The 21104-nt window shown below is 32.5% G+C and overlaps 2 protein-coding genes across 2 annotated transcripts; one reads left to right on the top strand and one right to left on the bottom strand.

The window, feature by feature from the left end:
* Nucleotides 1-2532: 2532 nt before the first annotated feature.
* LOC120278775 (chaperone protein dnaJ 8, chloroplastic) lies at nt 2533-5594 on the top strand. The gene is made up of 3 exons (XM_039285506.1): nt 2533-2829; nt 3742-3810; nt 5168-5594. Exons 1-3 carry the CDS (start codon nt 2626-2628, stop codon nt 5351-5353), a joined length of 459 nt encoding a protein of 152 aa, XP_039141440.1. The 5' UTR covers nt 2533-2625; the 3' UTR covers nt 5354-5594.
* Nucleotides 5595-6330: 736 nt separating this feature from the next.
* LOC120278779 (nuclear nucleic acid-binding protein C1D) lies at nt 6331-9902 on the bottom strand. The gene is made up of 6 exons (XM_039285509.1): nt 9680-9902; nt 9019-9074; nt 8877-8931; nt 8542-8622; nt 8226-8456; nt 6331-6621 (listed from the first exon to the last, which is right to left on the bottom strand). The coding sequence occupies exons 1-6, from the start codon at nt 9897-9899 to the stop codon at nt 6614-6616; spliced, it is 651 nt and encodes a 216-aa protein (XP_039141443.1). The 5' UTR covers nt 9900-9902; the 3' UTR covers nt 6331-6613.
* Nucleotides 9903-21104: the final 11202 nt, after the last annotated feature.

Below are 21104 nucleotides of genomic sequence, written 5' to 3'. Positions count from 1 at the left end.
ATAAAGTATTATTCGTGTTTTTGCTGAGGTATGTTTGAATTTCAACTCACCCAGGATAAAGGATATAGGTGCATTTAAGTATTAATTTCATATATGTATACACCCCTAAGACTTATCCACATCCGTATTTAAAAAAAAAAAAGTCTCGTGCATTGTTACTTTCCTCTGTGATAAATTGTGACTCAAAAGTGATCAACTGCTGTTCTTTTGTCTTTTAAATGAAGGGAATGAGGCTGTTCATGCGTTCAGAGGTTGCTATCAGAAATGGAGGAGAAGATGGGATGATTTGATTGATCTTTTTGAAAGAGCACCTTAAGGTGTTTTTCTTTGTCCAAAATAATTTTGATTTTGATTTAATTAATTACAAGTGTACAATATATGTCAACAGACTCCTCTTTTAAATTGTTATTGTTGATGTTGTTATTATTATTATATTATTATCAATGGAGTGAATTAGGAGTCCACAATAAATTATTAGTTAGAATGACGTCCATTCCTATAACATTATAGATTGAATTATAAGTGTAACCTTGGAAACATTACAAATTACATACAATAAAACTATTCAAATTATTATATTAAAAAAACAAAGTTTATATTCCTATGTTACCATAAACTCTTTGATAATATTAAGTTTATTTTAAAAATATTAAGGTGGTTTTCATAATTGCAATAATTTTATTATTTTTATGTAAATATTCAACCAAGTTTTTTTGAGGTATTAAAAATTATAACATTTTGAAAATTAATAGATAATTAAAAACTATTTATCTAGACCAAACTTTATATTTTCTTAAAAATATCTAAAATTTAAAATACATAAAAAATATTAAATTTTGTAGATATTTTTATATAAATGGCTTCAATAAATCCAAATGTTACTTTTAATAGTATGAACCACGTCTTTGCTCTTATCCAAACAATACCATTCCATATGATGTCTAGATTCAGTACACGTGTCACTATGAGCTCGTGATGGACGACCGGATCTATTGGATCAGGATTATCCAGCCGTTGGTCTTGGTACAAGATAAAATAGAAAGCAAAGCTACCACGTTACATCCTGCGTTTCACATAATGTCATTGGGAAACGTCAAAGTGAAAAGGGGCAAATTTGTTAATTTTATTTTGTGAAATGTAGGATAACTTGCTTGTCATATGATTTCTAGAAAATTACTTAAAAGTCCTTCGCGAATTTTTAAATAAAATTTTCACTATATATATAAAGATTACAAATTGTAATAAATAATAATAATAATAATAATAATAATCATACATTTATATAATCAAATAATTTAGTTGGCTCCCTTACGGAGATAGTTAAGTTATTTGTCACTCCTTTTTTTTAATAATAATTTCTAATAATTGTTTTTAAGTCTCTATTTGTAGTAGGTGGGAAAAAAAATAAAGTGTCACAACTCCAATCATTTGCCATCAAATAATTAATTATGGAAATGAAGCATAGATGCCAATATTATTTTGTTGTGTTAGTTTAAATCCTATTTGGATTAACTTAATGATAATTTTAAAATTAAATTTAGATTTAAATTTAATCTTGCGTCCATGAATTATTAAAATTTGAGAAAATTGTTTATATCATCCCTTTAACTTTCTCACTTGATCAAAAAAAATCCTTGGACTATTTTGTATCCTCAAAAGACCCTTCCTTTTTCTGACACCCTCTAACAACTTACTTTTCAGTACTTTTGTCAAAAATGTCCGTTAGCGATTTTAAAAGAAAACACAAAATACTAAACAACAAACTAAAATATTAAATATCAAAAACAAATATTAAACAGAAACGTTACATATTGAATGAAAATTTATGTAGTTACATATAAACATACAATGTTAAATAAAAAAAATACTTAATAAATGGGAAGTATATTTTTTAAGCCGGCCAAAATTAGATTTTTAAATAAAATAAATTGATGCAAGGATTGAGAAGTAAACTAAACAAGAGAGATTGCAGAAAAAATTGAAATGTTAGAGGGACTGCAGTGGAATTTTAAAAAATTACAATGACTAATAAATAATTTCCCCGATACTGTCATTTTAGATAATCAGCTATTTAAAAAGTTTAATACAGAGTTAATTTAAAAAAAAATTATGTATAACCACAAGTGGGTCTCTAATTTATTAATATTTTAAAGATATCCAACCCATCATCAAGATGGTCTTTTTTAATTCCAATTTTATCATTTTTTTTTTATTTATTATGGTTGAAGGTACGTGTTCTCATTTCCACTGTTAATTTATTAATAAATGTACCATTACATACTACTAGTACTACATATTCAAAAATAAATTCAGATTATTTTTCTTACATAAAGTGGGAAATTTCCATAAAAAAAATCAGTTAACTTTTTTACTATTTTTTAATATATTATTAAATTTAAAAAAAAAACCCGTTTCCCAATCCAAAACGGAAAACAAGAAACGTGAACAAAAGGGAATAATGAATAATGTGGGCCCCATGATTAGGATCTATAAATACCCGCCATTTTCATAGGAAGACGTAAATCATTTCCTACAAAACCTTTTTTTTTTTAGGAAAAAAAATAATAATAAAATTCTCAATTTTTCCCCATCTATTCTTTGATTGCATCCATCTTCGGTTTAGCGATGGCGGCGGTGGCGATGGGCATGGCGGTGGGCAGCGGGGCATCTGCGGGTGATGGGCCGAGGAGGAGAGGGAGATCGGAGAAGAGAGGGAGAGTGCGGTGTGCGGCGACGGGGAGCTTGATGGATCAGTATAGGATGTTGCGGATCCAGCCGGGGGCGTCTGAGAAGGAGGTGAAACAAGCTTTTAGGAAGCTTGCGTTGCAGGTATTTGGCTTTTAGCGTTTGTTTTTGGGGGTAATAAAAAAATTTGGGTGTTTGATTTTGCTATTTTGGGGGATTTTGTCGTACTGAGGGTTTTCTTTTGTTAGTTTTTATTTTTGTTTTTTGTTTTTCGGTGAATCTTTGTGGCATTGGGGTTGCTTTTATTTTATTATTTTATTTTTTTTTGGTTAATTTTTTTTCAATTTGGGGGTTTTTTTCTCGGTGGATTTTTTTGTGGGATTTTTGTGGTTTTTAGGGTTTTTTTAGGTTTGTTTTTTTCGATCATGTGTTCGAGTTTTTTTGTGGATTTTTAGTGGATTGTTTTTGTTTTTTTAAGAAATTTTTTTAACTTATTTTTTTGTCAGATTATATCAGGGATGCGAGATTTTGTTACTTAGGTTTCCATTTTTTTTTTGGTGTGATTTATTTAAATTTGGTTTCTTCATTAGGGTTCTTATTGGTGTTTTCTCATTTATCGATTTCTTTTAAGAAGGATTTTATTTATTCGCTTTTTTTATAATTTGATTTCTCCGGAGATTTGAGTTTCATTTCTATAAAGGTGTCAATTTTATTTTATTTATTATTTCCATAATTAAGTGCGTTTTGAATTGGGGGTAAGAAGGCCTATTTGTTTGGATTGATGCCCTTTTTTTTTATTTTTAATTTTGTAATGTTTTGTTTTCTTTGTCTTTTTCTTTGCGTGGTTTTTGCTAAAATAAAAAATAAAAAATTGGCTTTATTGAAGTATTTTGTGTTTTTCAAATAGTTTTTTTTTTAAAAGAATGAAATGGATTTGTCAAGTTTCAGATTAAATTTTTTATAGTTATATTTACTATTAACTTTATTATTTATCTTTTAATTTGACAGAAGATAATAAAATTTAATATGTTTTTATTCTCTTTTTCTTGGCTGCAGTATCATCCAGACGTTTGCAAAGGAAGCAATTGTGGTGTTCAATTTCATCGGATTAATGAAGCATATGATGTGAGACATCACACTTTCATTTCATTCTAGTTTATTTTTCAAATTTTTGGGTTCTATTTATGTGACTACTGACTAGAGTTAAAAGGTGAAGTTTTTTTTATTGATTGTTCATTTTGAACACTAATCAAAATAATCTACTATTAATTGGACTATCATTCTTAGATTCAAACATTTGTATCTTTTTCATTATTGCTTATATGCTATATATATACATTTAGGAAAGTTGCAATTACCTTTGCGCCCTTCTAGAGTTCAAGATCATGTATAATTGATGTCTATACTGAGTCTATTGTACCAAATCTATGATCTAGAAGTTCCATATGTTTCATTTCCATATTGCACTTCATGGTTTTCATAATTGCTTATATACCCACACACTAAGGCAAGTTGCAATTACTTTCATGGGCACTCTAGAGTTAAAAGATTAGGGTATCATTCTTGCCTTTTCTGGGACCAATGGACTAAACCTATGAATAATTAGTGATATATGTCAATAAATTCTACAATTGAGGAGTTAGATGTGTCTCATTTCCATATGCTATTTTATAGTTTTGATAATTTCTTATATATGTTATATACTCCCAGGAAAGTTGCAGTTATCTTCAAACCCTTCTAGATTGAAAGATTAGGATGTAATTCTTGCCTATACTGAGCTTAATGTATCATATCTGTAAATAAGTGCCACAGGGCAATGAAATTTATTAACATGGAGCTGTTTCTGTTTCATTATTATTTTGTGCTTGATTCATTGGACTCCAACCTTTGCAAGAATTAATGAAATTAAGGCATATATTCAAAAGAAGTATTGTTAGTTTCGTTTGCATAAATATACCCTCGCGAGGTTATGTATGAAAGAATCTCAGTTTTATAGGATACATAGAAGCAATTGCTAATTTTGGCTTTGTATATAGGATGAGGTTTTGTTGAGCTATATATGCGAAGAAACTATGTTTTTATTAGTCATAGTCTATGTTTACAATGTTACCATGGTTAATTTCAGATAATGCAAGGAAATTTAAGAAACTGATGATTATTTGAAAATGAAATAATGCATGCAATGCAATGACAATATTGTTTTATTCCTGATTGAGTTAGAAAAAAAACATTATCACCAGTAGTGATTCAATAATGGCATCAGTTGCAAATGATGTATTTGTTATTGCAACTTATTTTTATGATTATAAAATTGCATAATTGCAGTGACTTTAGCATCACAAAAGCATTTTGCAATTTATAGACTATGATTAAGAATTAGTCCAAATCGATATTTCTGGTTTTGCAAACCGTATTCCATTCATCATCATCAATTAATCTTGCACTTGAAACTAATAAGCAAAAGAACAAAAATAATTTGCAGGTTGTGATGAGCAGCCTGAGACAGTCAGAGGATGACCAGCAATTTTCAGAATGGAGCGACGATGGGGACTGCGATGATTCGATGAGAGGGATGTATGATCCAAACTGGGACTTGTGGGAGGAATGGATGGGATGGGAAGGAGCTGGAATTAGAGACTACTCCTCACACATCAACCCTTACATCTAAATGAATCCCTTCTTCAAAAATTCCAATTGAGTCTGTGTTGGTGTAAGAGACCTTTGTGAAAGGGCTTAATGGGATGTACATATGTTCTTATTCTCATTCTAAAATGTCAATTTGATAAACAATATGTATATATATGTGTATATTATTACAGGGCTCTTGTGATTTTTTCCCTTGTTTATGGTGGGGAGATGTCCATTGCCTCTGGATTTCTGAATATTATGAGAAATGGTTCAATTGATGATCTTTTCTGTATTGATGTTCTCTTTGATTTTGACTTTGATTTGTTTGGGAGATTTTTGTTGGATTTATTAATGTTTTACTATTAATAGTAACAGGTGTTTTTAGATTTATTAATGTTTTACTATTAATAGAAACAAGGTGTTTCGTAGATGTGAATTTGCTGTATCTGCATAGAATTTATTTTTTTTGAGTGAGATTTTTTTAAAAAGGTAAGTGTCTAAATAAACACAATATCTAATATTAGGTACAGGTTAGAAGCACAAAATCAGAAAGGAATGAAAAGCAACATTGACAAATTTTGAGTAATCAGGTTAATTTTCTTAATTTAGAAATACTCCTGTTTAAAAAAATACTTAGTAAACTGCCATTGTTTTATGTTTTTCAATTACCATGGAGCTTGACCAGACAGTCTTTTGAAAGAAACTCTGCAGTTGAAACAAAAGCACAAAGGACAAAGGTTCATAGCATCAGCTTAGCTCCATTGCATAGGGGTTGGGGTGTGAGAATTTAAAATTAGCAAGTTCGAATCTCGCTAGATGCAATAGTAATAATGAATCTCCAATTATGGATGTAGACTTACAGTCTGAACCTAGTGTCACTCAATGCAAGCATACAAACTAAATGATCAAATTCCTAATTCGTACATATACCCTGAATATATATATATATATATATGCTTCTCGTATTTGTAAATAAAAAAAAATGATGTGATGTACCCACCAAACATGATAGCGAACTAAGCAACAAAAGTCACCAAAAATAGTTGGCCATCACCAAACAAGACAAATGAAGCTGAAGTCATTGTAAATTACATCAAGGTGTAGATTAATATAAGACGAGCAATTGAACTACTCCATCACCTGAAACATAGGAAAATTGGTCCTCATACTTTGACTATACCTCTTTCAATTAACACTTTCTCACATACTTTGGACTGCTTCATACAACACTAAACAAAAGATCCATGAAAGCATAACAATGGAATATCCATTATGCAGAACTTTCCGCTTTACTGGATGATTAGGTTCCTGTTGCAAAAGAAAAAATTGTTAGGCGAAAAAAATGACTACAGTTTATGCAAATAGAAATGATTGAGAACTTGATATTAGGGTAAAAGTTACTACAAGTCTTTCAAGCAGTTTGGATTGTCCATTTTAGGCCCTGAAGTCAAGATAATGTTTATTGTCATTGTTGAATTAAACACAAAATGTTCAATTTGATCCTTTCGTCATACTCACAAGCCAAATTAATAGATAAGGTGGAGCCTTATGAGTTATGGCCATGTGGCACCAAAAAGATGTTTTGAAGTATAGATTTGAGATTATTCATTTATTTATTTATTTATGACTTAAAATACCAAAATGAACAATCAAACAATCAAGTCCCCTTCAGGGACAAGTTACTTTACCATATTAATATAATACTCTTAATAACAAAGTCAGCATATAACATTCAGCTCTAATTGCCACTGAAGCAAAGGATAAAAACTGTGAACTTTTCATTGAGAGATATAAACTGATAACTGAGAATGATCACGGATAATGGAAAATGATTAGTCTCTATTCTCAAGAAAAGTTTCAGTAGCTAGTTTAAAACCGCATAAGAAAATAACTAGCTTGCACATAAACACCAATTAAGAGAAAATCTTCTCGCTACGTTATGTCAGGTGTAAAATCTTGTCAAATGGGGCAAGCAAATCACTAGCCAAATATAGATTTGATGGCATGTATGAAAGCTGATCTTCATTTACCTACTAATAAGAAATTTAGCCAATCATCTCAACTTGGCTTTCATTTATAATGACATCATGGCTTCTTTGTTGTCGTTGAAGAAGTCCTTGTCGTATTCAGGTGCCATGACATATAATATTAACTTAAAAGAAACAGTTATGAGAAAAAAATATGATCTTTAAGACAATGTACTCAGTTGCTCTCCTACAAAGTAGGTTATTGAAAAGGCCAAATCCTTTCCCACTGCATACCTACCTTGACGCAATGCAATTGGTAAATTATTTGTACTATTGTTAATAACTTAATGGCCAGTTTTTTTTCCCCCTCATGTCTCAAATTGTCAGAGTAGAAAGTCTCATTGACTATGGCAGCACTAAAGTAATATACTGGCTCACTTGAACCTTCACAATGCTCACAACCTTCTATAAGATTCTTGCTGTTATCCTAGACTCTATATGAAACCTCTGACCTACGCCAACTACGAAACACCATTTATTTTCTCTAAACTAAATCCTTGAACTTTTCCCAAAGTTTTCTCCAGTAATTTAGCATCAAAATTAGGGTTAGTGACAAAACAATCGTGAGCTGTATGTGTAATTCCCTCTCATGAGGGCACCTTGACTAGCATGGCGTCCTATAAATGACCTTGTTCCATTTTATAAACTTTCAGGTGATGACTAAGTGCTGCCTTCTTATGTACAGATAATAAATCCTAACTTCCACACATCTTTTAAATGTTAATATACTAGGAAAATATTAACTGTAAATGCATTAAGAATAGAAATTCTGAATCATGTGTGAAGGTTACATAGTGAAAAACTGAAATCACATCAAAACCAGTGTTCTAAACATGCCCAAACTCATTATAATCTGAAAGTAAAAAAGAATTGCTGTGGATTAACCTATTTGTGCATCTTCTTCATCAGATGTGTCATTTCGTAAGGGGCCCTTGACTCCATGATCATTAGAACCAAAAAGCTCTTGAGCAGCTTTCTCAAGAAACTCTTGTGCAGCACTACGGACAGACTGGTTCTCGGTTGTCTGGTGCTTTCTTTTCTTTCTTGTCCTACGATCATCAAATCTGTTTCGGTTGATCTGTCCTCTGCTGATATCACGCATGCTCTTCCTCTGTTCTGGAATTCGCACAAGCCGCTAAGAATCAGCAAATAATGAAAGAAAATATAAGTACAAGCAAACGACAAAATCCAATTAGTCTACCTTGTGTTAAATCTGGTAAAGAATGCTCAATGAACCGGGTTGCTGCCTGACTATTTAATGTGGTTGATGGCCGCAGTGGTTCTAAAAGAACAAAATGAAAATTAAGCAACATAAAACCTTGCCATTTATGAATAGATATATAATGTTTTTCTGACCAGAGGAAACTTTAATGAATTAATATAAACAAAGTGGAGAAAATTTCAATGATCAGTTTTGAAAGAATCAACGCAGTTTAAAACATAGAAACAAAATCAGCTATCACAAAAGCTTAGCTGATAACATAACTAAAAAGAACAAGACATGTGCTTAAACAACAAAAATACAATATCTAATACCTCTATCCCAATCAGTAAAGCGTTCCAACTTGTCCTCAAACAAGCTTAGCCTCTCCTACAATCAAAACACAAGAGATATCCACATATGATTATTCCTCGTTCAAATTGTTACGAAGAGCAAAATAATAACTAAAGATCTTACAAATTCTGACTTGATCGGATGATCATCCGGGCAAATTCCACTGCACCTCAACCTCACTGTTCACAAATTAAGAAGTTCAATAAAAATCACATGATAAGCTTTCAATAATAAACCATAACAGAACAATGCATTGCAATACATACCTCACTGTTCACAAATTAAGAAATCAATAGCAATAAAAGATTAGCTTTTAATTAGAAACCATAACAGAACTATGCATTCCACCACACCTCAACCTCACTGTTCACAAATTAAGAAGTTTAATAACAATCAAAGCATTAGCTTTTGATTAGAAACCATAATAGAACTATGCATTCCACCACACCACAACCTCACTGTTCACAAATTAAGAAGTTTAATAACAATCAAAGCGTTAGCTTTTGATCAGAAACCATAATAGAACAATGCATTCCGCCGCATCTCAACCTCACTGTTCACAAATTAAGAAGTTTAACACCAATCAAAAGATTAGCTTTTGATCAGAAACCATACAAGAACAATGCACTCAAAGGAAGAACTAGCATGTCAAATCCAATATCAGAAAAAAAGCACAAGTTACAAAAGATCAAAGATACCAATCAAAAGCAACAAAAAGACACAGAACCAGGAGAAGAAAAGCACGAAGCAGAGAAAGCGAAGCCATGTAAGCAGGGAGTCTCACCGGAGAGTAGAGCAGAGGTGGACTTAGCCAGGAGGAGAAAAGCGCGAGCGCGTTGCAGAGGGTGGAGCTCAGCCAGCACATCCGGTTCGGCGATGGATAGGAACTCGGTGAGGTTAGCCTGGAGGTCATCGACGGCGTCGAGGGTCCGGTGCAGCGCCTCGACGGTGGCCTCGGGGACCAAGCTCTCCTCCGCCGCGCCTTTGCTTTTGTTCTTTGCCATGGATTTAAGAGGAGAAGGGCTTGATGAGTTCATTTTATCTGAGGTTAACCTTAATTTTTTCTTCTTTTTTTTTAAAAAAAAATTATTTTTCTAATTTTTTTTATTTTATTATAATTATATATATATATATATGTACTATATATTAACAATTGACATGTAGTTAACTTAAAATTAAGGGTTTGATGGTCACTGGTCAGGCAATCTTAAACTCTTACAAATATTTTAAAAAACTGAGATTCTAATTCTCCACCATTATTATTCATATGTGCAAAAATTAAATTCCAAAACTTAGCCTTGTTTTTTTCCCCTTTTCTTTATGCATAATACTATATCTGCCGAAGAGTTTACACAAATTGATTGCACGAACGACGTGGATGCCACGTGTTTGTCCAATCAATTCCTTGTCAACATCATTTTAAATAAATAAATAAAGAAAGAAAGAAAAGAAATAATAATTAAATAAATAAACAAAACCCAGCTAGGGCTCTTCTCACATCTTCTCCCCCGAGAACTCTACCTCTCCTCTAGGGCATTCTATGGCCACCGGCGTCGAACCCAGCTAGGGCTCTTCTCACATCTTCTCCTCCGAGAACTCATCCCTCTCTTATCCGAAGACCTTGGCCCTAATTCCTCTTTCTCTCCGAACCCCATCACCGTCGCCGACACACTTCGTCGTCTCCGAACCTCTCTTCTCTGGTGCCATCAAGTCCTGCCAACGCTGACCCCATCACCGACAACGACGCTGATGCCAACTCCTTTTCATTGTCTCTGAACATCTTCTCCAGCGCCAACCAAGTCCTGCCGAAGCCGACCCCATCACCGAAGCCAACTCCGACGCTCTCATCTGTTTATGATTTGGTTCATTTCATTCACATGCTCAGGTGGTGTTATTGTTATGTAATCTGTGTACTCTAGTGGAGTTAAAGGTTCTACTGGTTTTTGGAACAAGTAGCTTATAATTTAATGTTTTTAGGTCCTGCTTATTTTTCTGTATGGATGTTCAGATAGAGATCCATTGTATGTAGATACAGTTTCTCTAACTGTGTTGTATGATTTTGAAAACCAAATAGAATGGTTTTGTATGGTTTTCAGCAGATGGTGTTTGATTCATTAGTTTGCAAATGATAAGTGAATGGTTGTAGTGATGATTTCAAACATTAATAAATATCCTTTGTGTTCTTCATTTGACATTAATTGAAATTTAGCTGAGTAGCGTTAGTACTTTCATGAATGCAAAACTACTCTTCAATTTTCTGGATTTTGGGAACTTTAGTTGATCCTAATCAGAGATGTCTGTTAAAGGCCAAATTGATGTAGGCTAGTATAATGAACTCTTTTGGGGGATTTGAAACTTTTGCAAAATAAAAATACAGATTCAATTCAATATTACATACCAAATAATATAATCTCAAAAAGCACTTAGGTCGTTCTCAGCATGTTGCAGTCTGCAGGAAGGACTCCATTTTATTACCATTTTGGTTAAGAAAAATACAAAATCCAAACCTCGCATTTCAGAATTGATCTCACATACATTAGCTCCAACAATTTCTCAAATTATTCATAATACAACTCTTAGCATATAAGTAAAGTAAAACTTCACACTGATTTGGTCTTTCTCAGCACTGCTACACCCTGCAAGAAGGACTCCAACAATTGATTTGGTCTTGTTTCTCTGCATTGAAGTTAATCAATATCAAGTTAATTTTCAAAACAAACGATACAAGTTAATCCTTCAACATTACTAGCTACAAGATAACATGGCTGCTTCATAATTCACCATTATCTTTTGTTGAGAAGACAGTAGTTGCCCAAACAGATTGCCACTAGTTTGTTATGGTCCATGGAAAGGATACCTGAGCCATTAATATTTAATGATACATGCCATCCAACTCATGGGGATAGTGTATCACCATTGATGAGCTTAAGTACAGTCTCATAAGTCACCACACTAAAAACCAGGAAACTTTCATGTGGAGCTATAATCCTATGAATAGAAAATAATAATCATCCTCCAACATTGGTATGGTTCATCGACTCATACTTTATCCTTATAATTATTTGAATCAAGATATCTTCAAAAATTGAAAATTCATGCCTCATTACATTAAAATCTCAAGTAGAAACAAGAAACTCACAAATTGAAGGGAAGAATCTCTTAAGTCACAAATTGGCCATTTGGAAACATCATCTAATTTATACCTCATTATATTAGAATCTCTTAAGTAGAAATGAGCATTGTCTTGTATGGTTGATATGGATTTTGTTGATTACTTTTATCAGAAAAAATATTATCATCATCTAATTTATACCTATGGCAATTGTGATCATACACAAGAAAGATTTCACTTAATATGTTTCTATCATAGTCCATTTCTTCATGAAAGCCGAAGATGGAAATGTAATCCCCTAATTCATTTAGAGATAGTTTCACGATCAATTCTATTTGGCTAAACCACAATAATTGTGCCTATAAGTCATAAAAACACATCAATGGGTTTTGAGTATATGAAGAGTTCATTCATATGATGCCATCAATGCAACACTATCCACAAATGAAAAAAAAAAGCCAAGAGAGTCACTTACCAGTGTATCCAAGAGTAAGAAAATCAGTATGACCACCAACAAAAGAAACCAGCCATAAGCATCCAGCTACTCTGTAGAAGAGGTTTGTGTCTTTTCCAAGCGCAATCTTATAGGTTGCAGATAGTACCATGTTCACATGAGAATATACAGAATCTGCTGTTGTTTTTATAATAGCCTCTGATATCTAAAGCACAAAGATGAGTAACAAGTATAGAGTTACTTTGATATCTAAAGCTAGCATAGAAACATAGAAAGCAAGCAAGCATGACTCTCAAAATCACTTCCTCAATAGAATAGAAGATATGACTGATAAATTTAAATGTATAACAATAAACAAGAAGAAACATATAAACATATAAAGCAAGCAAGCATGAATTTCAAGCACCTCCATGTCTATTCAGAGACATATGCAAGATTAAATCTATTAAGGAAGTGATACACAAGATGAAATCTCAAACTTACTTGAATATTCAGAGACATATAACCACGAATGATACCTAGCGAGCTACAAAATGCAAAACACAAGATCAATAACAAGAAACCCCTCAAATAAAAAGACGAGGAAGAAAAAGGAATGCAAGAAGTTTAATGGCTCGGATGTGCATAATCTCTATTAGGGACGAACACTGAATCGATGGCTGCAGCAGTAGCTGCCACACCAATTGATGTTAGGTTGCGCATCATCATAGCCACTCCCTCCCACACCACTAGCACCCCTCTCTCCCACGACACCAATTCCTTGTAGCATATGAGTGACGGTTGCCTACTGAGGAGCAGCTACTCCAAGCCACTCCACCACTACAGAGACAAAAGAGAAGCAAAGAAGAGGGGAAGATGAGAAGAGAAACACTATATGAGCTAAAGAGATTATAATGTAATGCTATATTTGCCAAAGGGAAAGGCCGAAAAGGAGAGGAGGAGAGTTAGGGCTAAGGCAGTGCTCGGAAGGAGAAGACGAAGTGCAAAGGAGAATGCACGAAACGGGAAGATGAGGGACAATGGAGGCACCGAGAGTGGGAGATGAGGCGACTGAAATTAGGGCTAAGGCTCCGGCGTGAATGGAGAAAGAGCCCTAGCTCAGACAACACTGGTGGACTAAGAATGCCACGACGATCGGCTGCGGAGTATAAGAGGAGTAGAGATCTTGGTGGCGGAGGAGCAGAGGAGGGGAGAAGATGTGAGAAGAGCGCTAGTTGGGTTTTATTTATTGTTTATTTTTTTAATTTTTAATTATTTATTTATTTAAAATGACGCTGACAAGGAATTGATTGGACGAACACGTGGCATCCATGTCGTTCGTGCAGTCAATTAGTGTAAAATCTTTCGGCAGATATAGCATTACTCTTTCTTTATACTGTATTAATGCCTATGAAGAGGAGAATACCTCTCCAACTGTACATAATGTATTCCAGACTTTCCCTCTCTCCTTTCTTTTCCCTTCCTCCTCTCTATCCTGTGAAAAAAAAGAGAGATCCACCCACTCCAGATCTCCTCTCATAGGTCTCCTCTCCGCCAGCTCTTTTTGCCCGCGAGACACCAGATCTTCTGCCAGATCTACCGCCTCGCTCCAGATTTGCCACCTACCCTTATTTTCCCTTTATCCTTTCTTGAATGTTAAAAAAAATCCACCCATGCTAGATCTCCGGCCACGCCAGATCTCCTCTCAACCCGCCCTCTTCCTCCTTCGGTCACCTCTTCCAGATCTCACCACACCGCACCAGATCTTCCACCAGATTTACCTATCTCACCTCCCCAAATCTGCCACCGGCCTGCCTGCACCGCCAGATCTCCTTTCCTTCACCAGTCATCGCTGCCTTGCCGATCCCACCGCGTCGCACCAAATCTGCCGCCAGAGTTACCGTTGACATCACCATCACCATCACCGACGACTGTTAACATCAACACGACCTACGTGTTCCTGCCATTCTCAAATGGAGGTGGATTGGTTTTAACTCAGGTTTTAACTCAAAAGTATTGTGATTTGGGTTCAAGGGTAAATTATTTCTGATGGTTCATTCAAATATAATTGATTTCGTTTTTTAATTCACCATTGAAGATTTACTTTATAGGTATAAGATTAGTGAAAAAATACTACAAAAAAAAGTATTGTTTATCTTCATTATTTTTTTGATTTTATTTTAAAAATTTTGTTTATGATTTTCTTCACAGGGGTAGAATATTAGTGAAAAAAAAACTAGAAAAGGTTCCATTTCCTTTCAATTTTTTTTATTTGCCTTTCTCCCCATGAAATTTTCATTTAATATTTTATTTTGTTATTTTATTTTTGTTGACATGTACTAGATTGGAGAGAAAAATACACAAAGACCATTTTTTACCATTTAAATATCTTTTTGTAAAATTTTTATTCAAGGTTTGAGTTGGTTGAGTTGGTTTTTTTTCCCCCTTTTAGATGCAGAGGAGAAGGAGAATGAAACTAATGAAAAGTTTTTTTTTATTTTTTATTTTTTATTTTTTTATTTTTTATCCCATGATATTCTCTTTTTTTTTTTAATTTATATGTAGATACAGAAAATAATTAAAGTCTTTACTTTTAGAATCTCAAAATACATGGTAATTGACAATAGTATTATGTGAAGGCCTCTTCGCATCCCATTTAAAATACAAGAAAAGCATTATAAAAATAAAGCTAGAAAGATAAAAACAACATATAATTAGATTAAATTAATCACATAAATTATAATAATTAGTAAAATTAATTTATTTTTTGAAATGCTAAAAATGGTGAATGGGAAGAAAGGGAAACTAAATAAATGAATATATATATATATATATATATATTATAACCCATATATATAGTAAAAAATAGATAGCATCTTTTAATAATTTATTTTTAAAAAACATTAATAGACGTACACAAACTCTCTCTCTCTCTCTAAAATACTAATTTCAAAATTAGAATTTGTGTGTTGATATACTAGCTTTTTCTTCTTTTTTTTTATTTGATTTTTCTTTAATCTTTTCAAATAATTACCATTTTTAATATACATTAAAAAAAGATCATACATGAAATTAATGAATAAGAATTTCATTTTTTGAAATTAAAAATTTTTTTTGAAAAGGAAATCCATTCCTATTCTTATTTCCAGTTTAGTTTTTTTTTCCTGAAATTACAAGTTTTTTTTCATTCTTTATAAAATCTTAAAATTTCTAGGATTTATATTAAATTTTTATTGTCGTAAGGAAAATCGAAATTGTTTTACATTTTATAATTACAAATCTTGCTTTTTTACTTTAAAAAAATTCTCTTTTAAATTTTTTTCTAAACAACTTAAATAAAATTTTATTGTTTTTTAAGGTTATCAATATAAACAGGTACACTGATATAAAAAATAATATTTTTTTCCCTGTTTTCATAATAATTAAAAACAATTTTTTAAGTTTGAAGAGCATTGACATGGATAAATAATAAATAGATAAAAAATTTTATTTTAATGCCAAAACACATATCACATGTGCTTATCCACAATTACTCATATTAATTTCAATATTGTTTTTTGAATAAATTGGAAGATAAAAATAACAAAGTTAAATTCTTTTGAAATAATGGTATATTGATATTGATTTTCAAATACATCAAAGGTGTTTTATAAATTTTTAATTGTCAATTCAAACATGTTTCAAATTTTTAATTAACACTTCAAACATTATTCAAGTGGGAGAGTTTTCTAAACTAATCAATTTTCATGAATATTTTAAATTTTCCTAAATAATATATAGTAATCAATTGATTATTTTTTCTATGTAACTGAATTATTTTGGGAATAAAATAATTTATTTCATTATTAAATCATAGATAATTTTTAATTTTTATATTGAATTAATAATATTTTAAACATAAATTTATACTTGGTGTGGTTTCTTTAGAGAATATAAAAAATAGAAAAATTTTCTATTGCTCTTCTAATGAAGCTCATTTTCTTCCAAATATTTTTTTTAAAAAATAACATTACAAAACTTCATTAGTAGACATTATTCCTGACAACTCAACAACACACATAATGAAAAAAATAATCAAAATAAAGAAAATATAAATAAAAAAATGATATTGATATTTGCTTCAATGAATGATGTAAGCATTAATTAATTATAGGATTAATGTGATAGCTATAAAATTAAATAATATGTGTAAATTATTCTAAAACAGTAAAATTTTGTTGGGTGTAATAAATATTTATATTTTTTAAAAAATTTATAAATTAGTTAATTAAACATATGGCTATGTGATATAATGGTGGCTAATGCTAAAAAGAATTTTAAGTTATTTATTAATTTTAGTTTTCATACAATATTTGTAGATACAAAGAATAATCAATGTCTTTACAGCCTTTACTTTTAAGCTTTCAAAATGCATGTCAATACAAAATAGTATTATGTGAAGCGCTATTCGACACCCCTTTAAAAACACAGGCATAGTATTGTAAGAATAAAGCTAGAAAGAAAAAAATATATAATTAGATTAAATTGATAACGTAAATTATAATAATTAGTTAAATTAATTTGAATGTTGTATTGCTAAGAATGTCCAATTGCAAGAAAAGAAAAACTATATATATATATTATTAAAATATAATATATAAATGAAACATACAGAGCATGTTAAGTAAGCTATAGATAATTATTTACATATTAATAATTTAGTTTTTTTATTCATTACAAAATCCATAGCTATGCATTTTATTATATTATTATTTTATTTGACGATAATAAAAATAGAACCGAGTTCATGTAAGTATTAATTAGTTTAACTAATTATCTACCGAATGTAGCCTTTTGCAACTTGCAAAGGTTGTATTTCATTTCTTTTCTTAAGTTGGTTCTAGAGAATGGTAGTATTTTTATTAAAAGAAGATGAGCCAGTGCAATGAAATGATAGGCTTCTTGGAATACCTATCTACACAATATAACTTTCTTCCATGACTACCTTTCATTATTGGAGTGTCACATTCAGTGATTCACATGTCAAACATAGTTCAAAAATATTGCCAAGAAGCATTGTACACTGATTGAGGTTAATTAATATGGATTAGGGTGTCTTTATTATAGGTTTAAAAAGTCAACGCCTATTTGAATCATTTAACATAATATTAAACCCGTGATTATGCAGTGATTTTACTTAAAAAAATAATATTTAAACTTTTTGAAATATATCTACATATAGAATGAAAAAAATATTAATTTTTATTATTAATAATTTAGTTTTGATTATGGCCAACATATCCTATAATTTTTTTCCTTACTTAAAAGTAGAATGGATGGTGGATAATTTTATCAAATAAAAAGCGGAAGAACAAATTAAACATATATGATACTAGCAAGGTGCTTAAGATGCCTGTATCTGTAAATATATAAATAATTGGTTTTTTTATAAATTAAAGGAACTATAGATGGTCTAATAATAATAAAAGATCACATTGATTTTATTTTAAAATAAACACACACAAAGTTTTTACAAATATTTTTTCTTCTCTACTCATTAAACGGTGAACCCTATACCTGCATGACAGGCAGAATCACAATGAAGTCCAAGAAGAAGCACTTCATCTTCATATTCTTGAGGTACCCAAGTCCTTTACCATGAAAACTTGGGTTAGAGAGGATCTTATTGCTTCCCTCTTCTACCTTTTCATGCGGTCTTTTGGCTTTGTAGGTCAACTTGAGCTCATCTTCGAAGCCAAAGCATGAACAACCTCTCTACAATGATCACCAAAACAAGAGAAGCCAAAGATCAAGGCTATCTCTCTGATGTAAACCTTGCTACATCTTAATCCTATCCCCTAAAATTCACTATTCCTTTTAGTTTTTCTTTGTTGGACATTTGTCTTGCTATGGTTTGTATGTTTTTTTGAATATCCAATGGCTTGGATTGGTTTGTTGGTTGTTGCCCTTCTAACCCTAGATCTAAATGTGGAGCAGCCGGGAGAGAACTCAACAATCCCAACGATCCCAACCCTCATCATCTCCATGATTTCCATCCCTTTGCTGTCACTGATCTCTCTTTCTCTGATCCCTTCTCTTCCGACGCCTGGCATGGTCCTTCGGCTACAAACGAGGTTTCTTCTCTCTTCTCTACTCATTAAACGGTGAACCCTATACCTGCATGACAGGCAGAATCACAATGAAGTCCAAGAAGAAGCACTTCATCTTCATATTCTTGAGGTACCCAAGTCCTTTACCATGAAAACTTGAGTTAGAGAGGATCTTATTGCTTCCCTCTTCTACCTTTTCATGCGGTCTTTTGGCTTTGTAGGTCAACTTGAGCTCATCTTCGAAGCCAAAGCATGAACAACCTCTCAACAATGATCACCAAAACAAGAGAAGCCAAAGATCAAGGCTATCTCTTTGATGGAAACCTTGCTACATCTTAATCCTATCCCCCAAAATTCACTATTTGTTTTAGTTTTTCTTTGTTGGACATTTGTCTTGCTATGGTTGGTATGTTTTATTGAATATCAAATGGCTTGGATTGGTTTGTTGGTTGTTGCCCTTCTAACCCTAGATCTAAATGTGGAGCAATCGGGAGAGAACTCAACAATCCCAACGATCCCAACCCTCATCATCTCCATGATTTCCATCCCTTTGCTGTCACTGATCTCTCTTTCTCTGATCCCTTCTCTTCCGACGCCTGGCACGGTCCTTCGGCTACAAACGAGCTTTCTTCTCTCTTCTCTACTCATTAAACGGTGAACCCTATACCTACATGACAGGCATAATCACAATGAAGTTCAAGAAGAAGCACTTCATCTTCATATTCTTGAGGTACCCAAGTCCTTTACCATGAAAACTTGAGTTAGAGTGGATCTTATTGCTTCCCTCTTCTTCCTTTTCATGCGGTCTTTTGGCTTTGTAGGTCAACTTGAGCTCATCTTTGAAGCCAAAGCATGAACAACCTCTCAACAATGATCACCAAAACAAGAGAAGCCAAAGATCAAGGCTATCTCTTTGATGGAAACCTTGCTACATCTTAATCCTATCCCCCAAAATTCACTATTTGTTTTAGTTTTTCTTTGTTGGACATTTGTCTTGCTATGGTTGGTATGTTTTATTGAATATCAAATGGCTTGGATTGGTTTGTTGGTTGTTGCCCTTCTAACCCTAGATCTAAATGTGGAGCAATCGGGAGAGAACTCAACAATCCCAACGATCCCAACCCTCATCATCTCCATGATTTCCTTCCGTTTGCTGTCACTGATCTCTCTTTCTCTGATCCCTTCTCTTCCGATGCCTGGCACGGTCCTTCGGCTACAAACGAGCTTTCTTCTCTCTTCTCTACTCATTAAACGGTGAACCCTATACCTGCATGACAGGTAGAATCACAATGAAGTCTAAGAAGAAGCACTTCATCTTCATATTCTTGAGGTAACCAAGTCCTTTACCATGAAAACTTGAGTTAGAGTGGATCTTATTGCTTCCCTCTTCTTCCTTTTCATGCGGCCTTTTGGCTTTGTAGGTCAACTTGAGCTCATCTTTGAAGCCAAAGCATGAACAACCTCTCCACAATAATCACCAAAACAGGAGAAACCAAAGATCAAGGCTATCTCTTTGATGGAAACCTTGCTACATCATCCAAAGCTAAGTCAAGAGGATATGTGCGGACAAATGGTGATCTTTAATTGCTCTTTTTAATGCATTTTTATATAAATTCTAATATGATTTTGAAGTGGTTTTTAAATTAATTTTGAGAATAGGAAGACCATGGACAACAGAAGAACACATGACTTTTCTGATAGGTATGGAGAGATTTGTGAGAACAAGAACTGCTTCTTAGATTGGAAGTCATGCTCAGATGTATTTTCTTAGGCTGAATAATTCTAAAAAGAAATGCAACGCCGGTCTCTTTGATGCACTAGCCATCCCCATGGTTTGTTTTCCTTTTCCCCTTTTTTTAATATTTATACAAGTGATTGTATAAGGTAATGATGTAATATTTGATGATTGGTGTTCCTAGTGTGTCCTTTTGGAGCTTCAAGAATGCAACATTTGCATCAAATGGTAAAAGTTAGTTAAAGCATTGTGATTAAGAAATGTTTTGGGGAGTTAATTATGTTGAGATTTGGTTGTGTTTTATTTTGTTGTTATTTTCAAGTTGGAGGTGGTGTTGATGAAATCTATGAAAATGAGAATTTATATATAGGAAGGGCCAAAGATATAGCTTGAAGAGATTTTCTTATTTGTTTTCTGTTTTCATTTTAGAAGGAATCATAAATGTTATTTATGTATTTTTTTTGCTGGGTTTGGGTTTGTATCAGAGATCAGAAATTAAAAGAGATGGAGGATGAGAAGAGAAGCAAAGAAACAACAAAGTATGAGAATGGTTACTTTGATGTTCTTGGGCTTTGCTGCACTTTGGAAGACTCTTTAATTGAGGAAATTCTGAAGCCTCTTAAAGGTGTTCAAAAGGTTACTGTCATAGTCCCATCCATAACTAGCATTGTTGTTCATGATTCTCTTCTCATTTCTCACCTTCAAATTGGTAATTTTAATATAAAACTCTTATTCTATTCTTCTTTCCTTTTCATCATATAATCAATCATGCATCCTCTCAGAGAGATTAAGCTTCTAAGCCATTTGGATCATGAGAATGTATGTGATTTCATGTTTTTG

This window comes from Dioscorea cayenensis, chromosome 16 (assembly GCF_009730915.1).
Source record: "Dioscorea cayenensis subsp. rotundata cultivar TDr96_F1 chromosome 16, TDr96_F1_v2_PseudoChromosome.rev07_lg8_w22 25.fasta, whole genome shotgun sequence".
Taxonomy (NCBI): Eukaryota; Viridiplantae; Streptophyta; class Magnoliopsida; order Dioscoreales; family Dioscoreaceae; genus Dioscorea; species Dioscorea cayenensis.
This window is presented reverse-complemented; position numbering and strand designations above follow the sequence as displayed.

What these genes read in the sequence shown, in the direction of transcription:
- LOC120278779 (XM_039285509.1), bottom strand. Translation starts at nt 9,899, where the DNA reads ATGGCAAAGAACAAAAGCAAAGGCGCGGCGGAGGAGAGCTTGGTCCCC. An exon ending in CACCTCTGCTCTACTCTCCG is followed by an intron (nt 9,075 to 9,679) that starts GTGAGACTCCCT and finishes ATTTGTGAACAG; the next exon opens with TGAGGTTGAGGTGCAGTGGA. An exon ending in ATCCGATCAAGTCAGAATTT is followed by an intron (nt 8,932 to 9,018) that starts GTAAGATCTTTA and finishes TTTTGATTGTAG; the next exon opens with GAGAGGCTAAGCTTGTTTGA.
- LOC120278775 (XM_039285506.1), top strand. Translation starts at nt 2,626, where the DNA reads ATGGCGGCGGTGGCGATGGGCATGGCGGTGGGCAGCGGGGCATCTGCG. An exon ending in TTAGGAAGCTTGCGTTGCAG is followed by an intron (nt 2,830 to 3,741) that starts GTATTTGGCTTT and finishes TCTTGGCTGCAG; the next exon opens with TATCATCCAGACGTTTGCAA. An exon ending in GGATTAATGAAGCATATGAT is followed by an intron (nt 3,811 to 5,167) that starts GTGAGACATCAC and finishes AATAATTTGCAG; the next exon opens with GTTGTGATGAGCAGCCTGAG.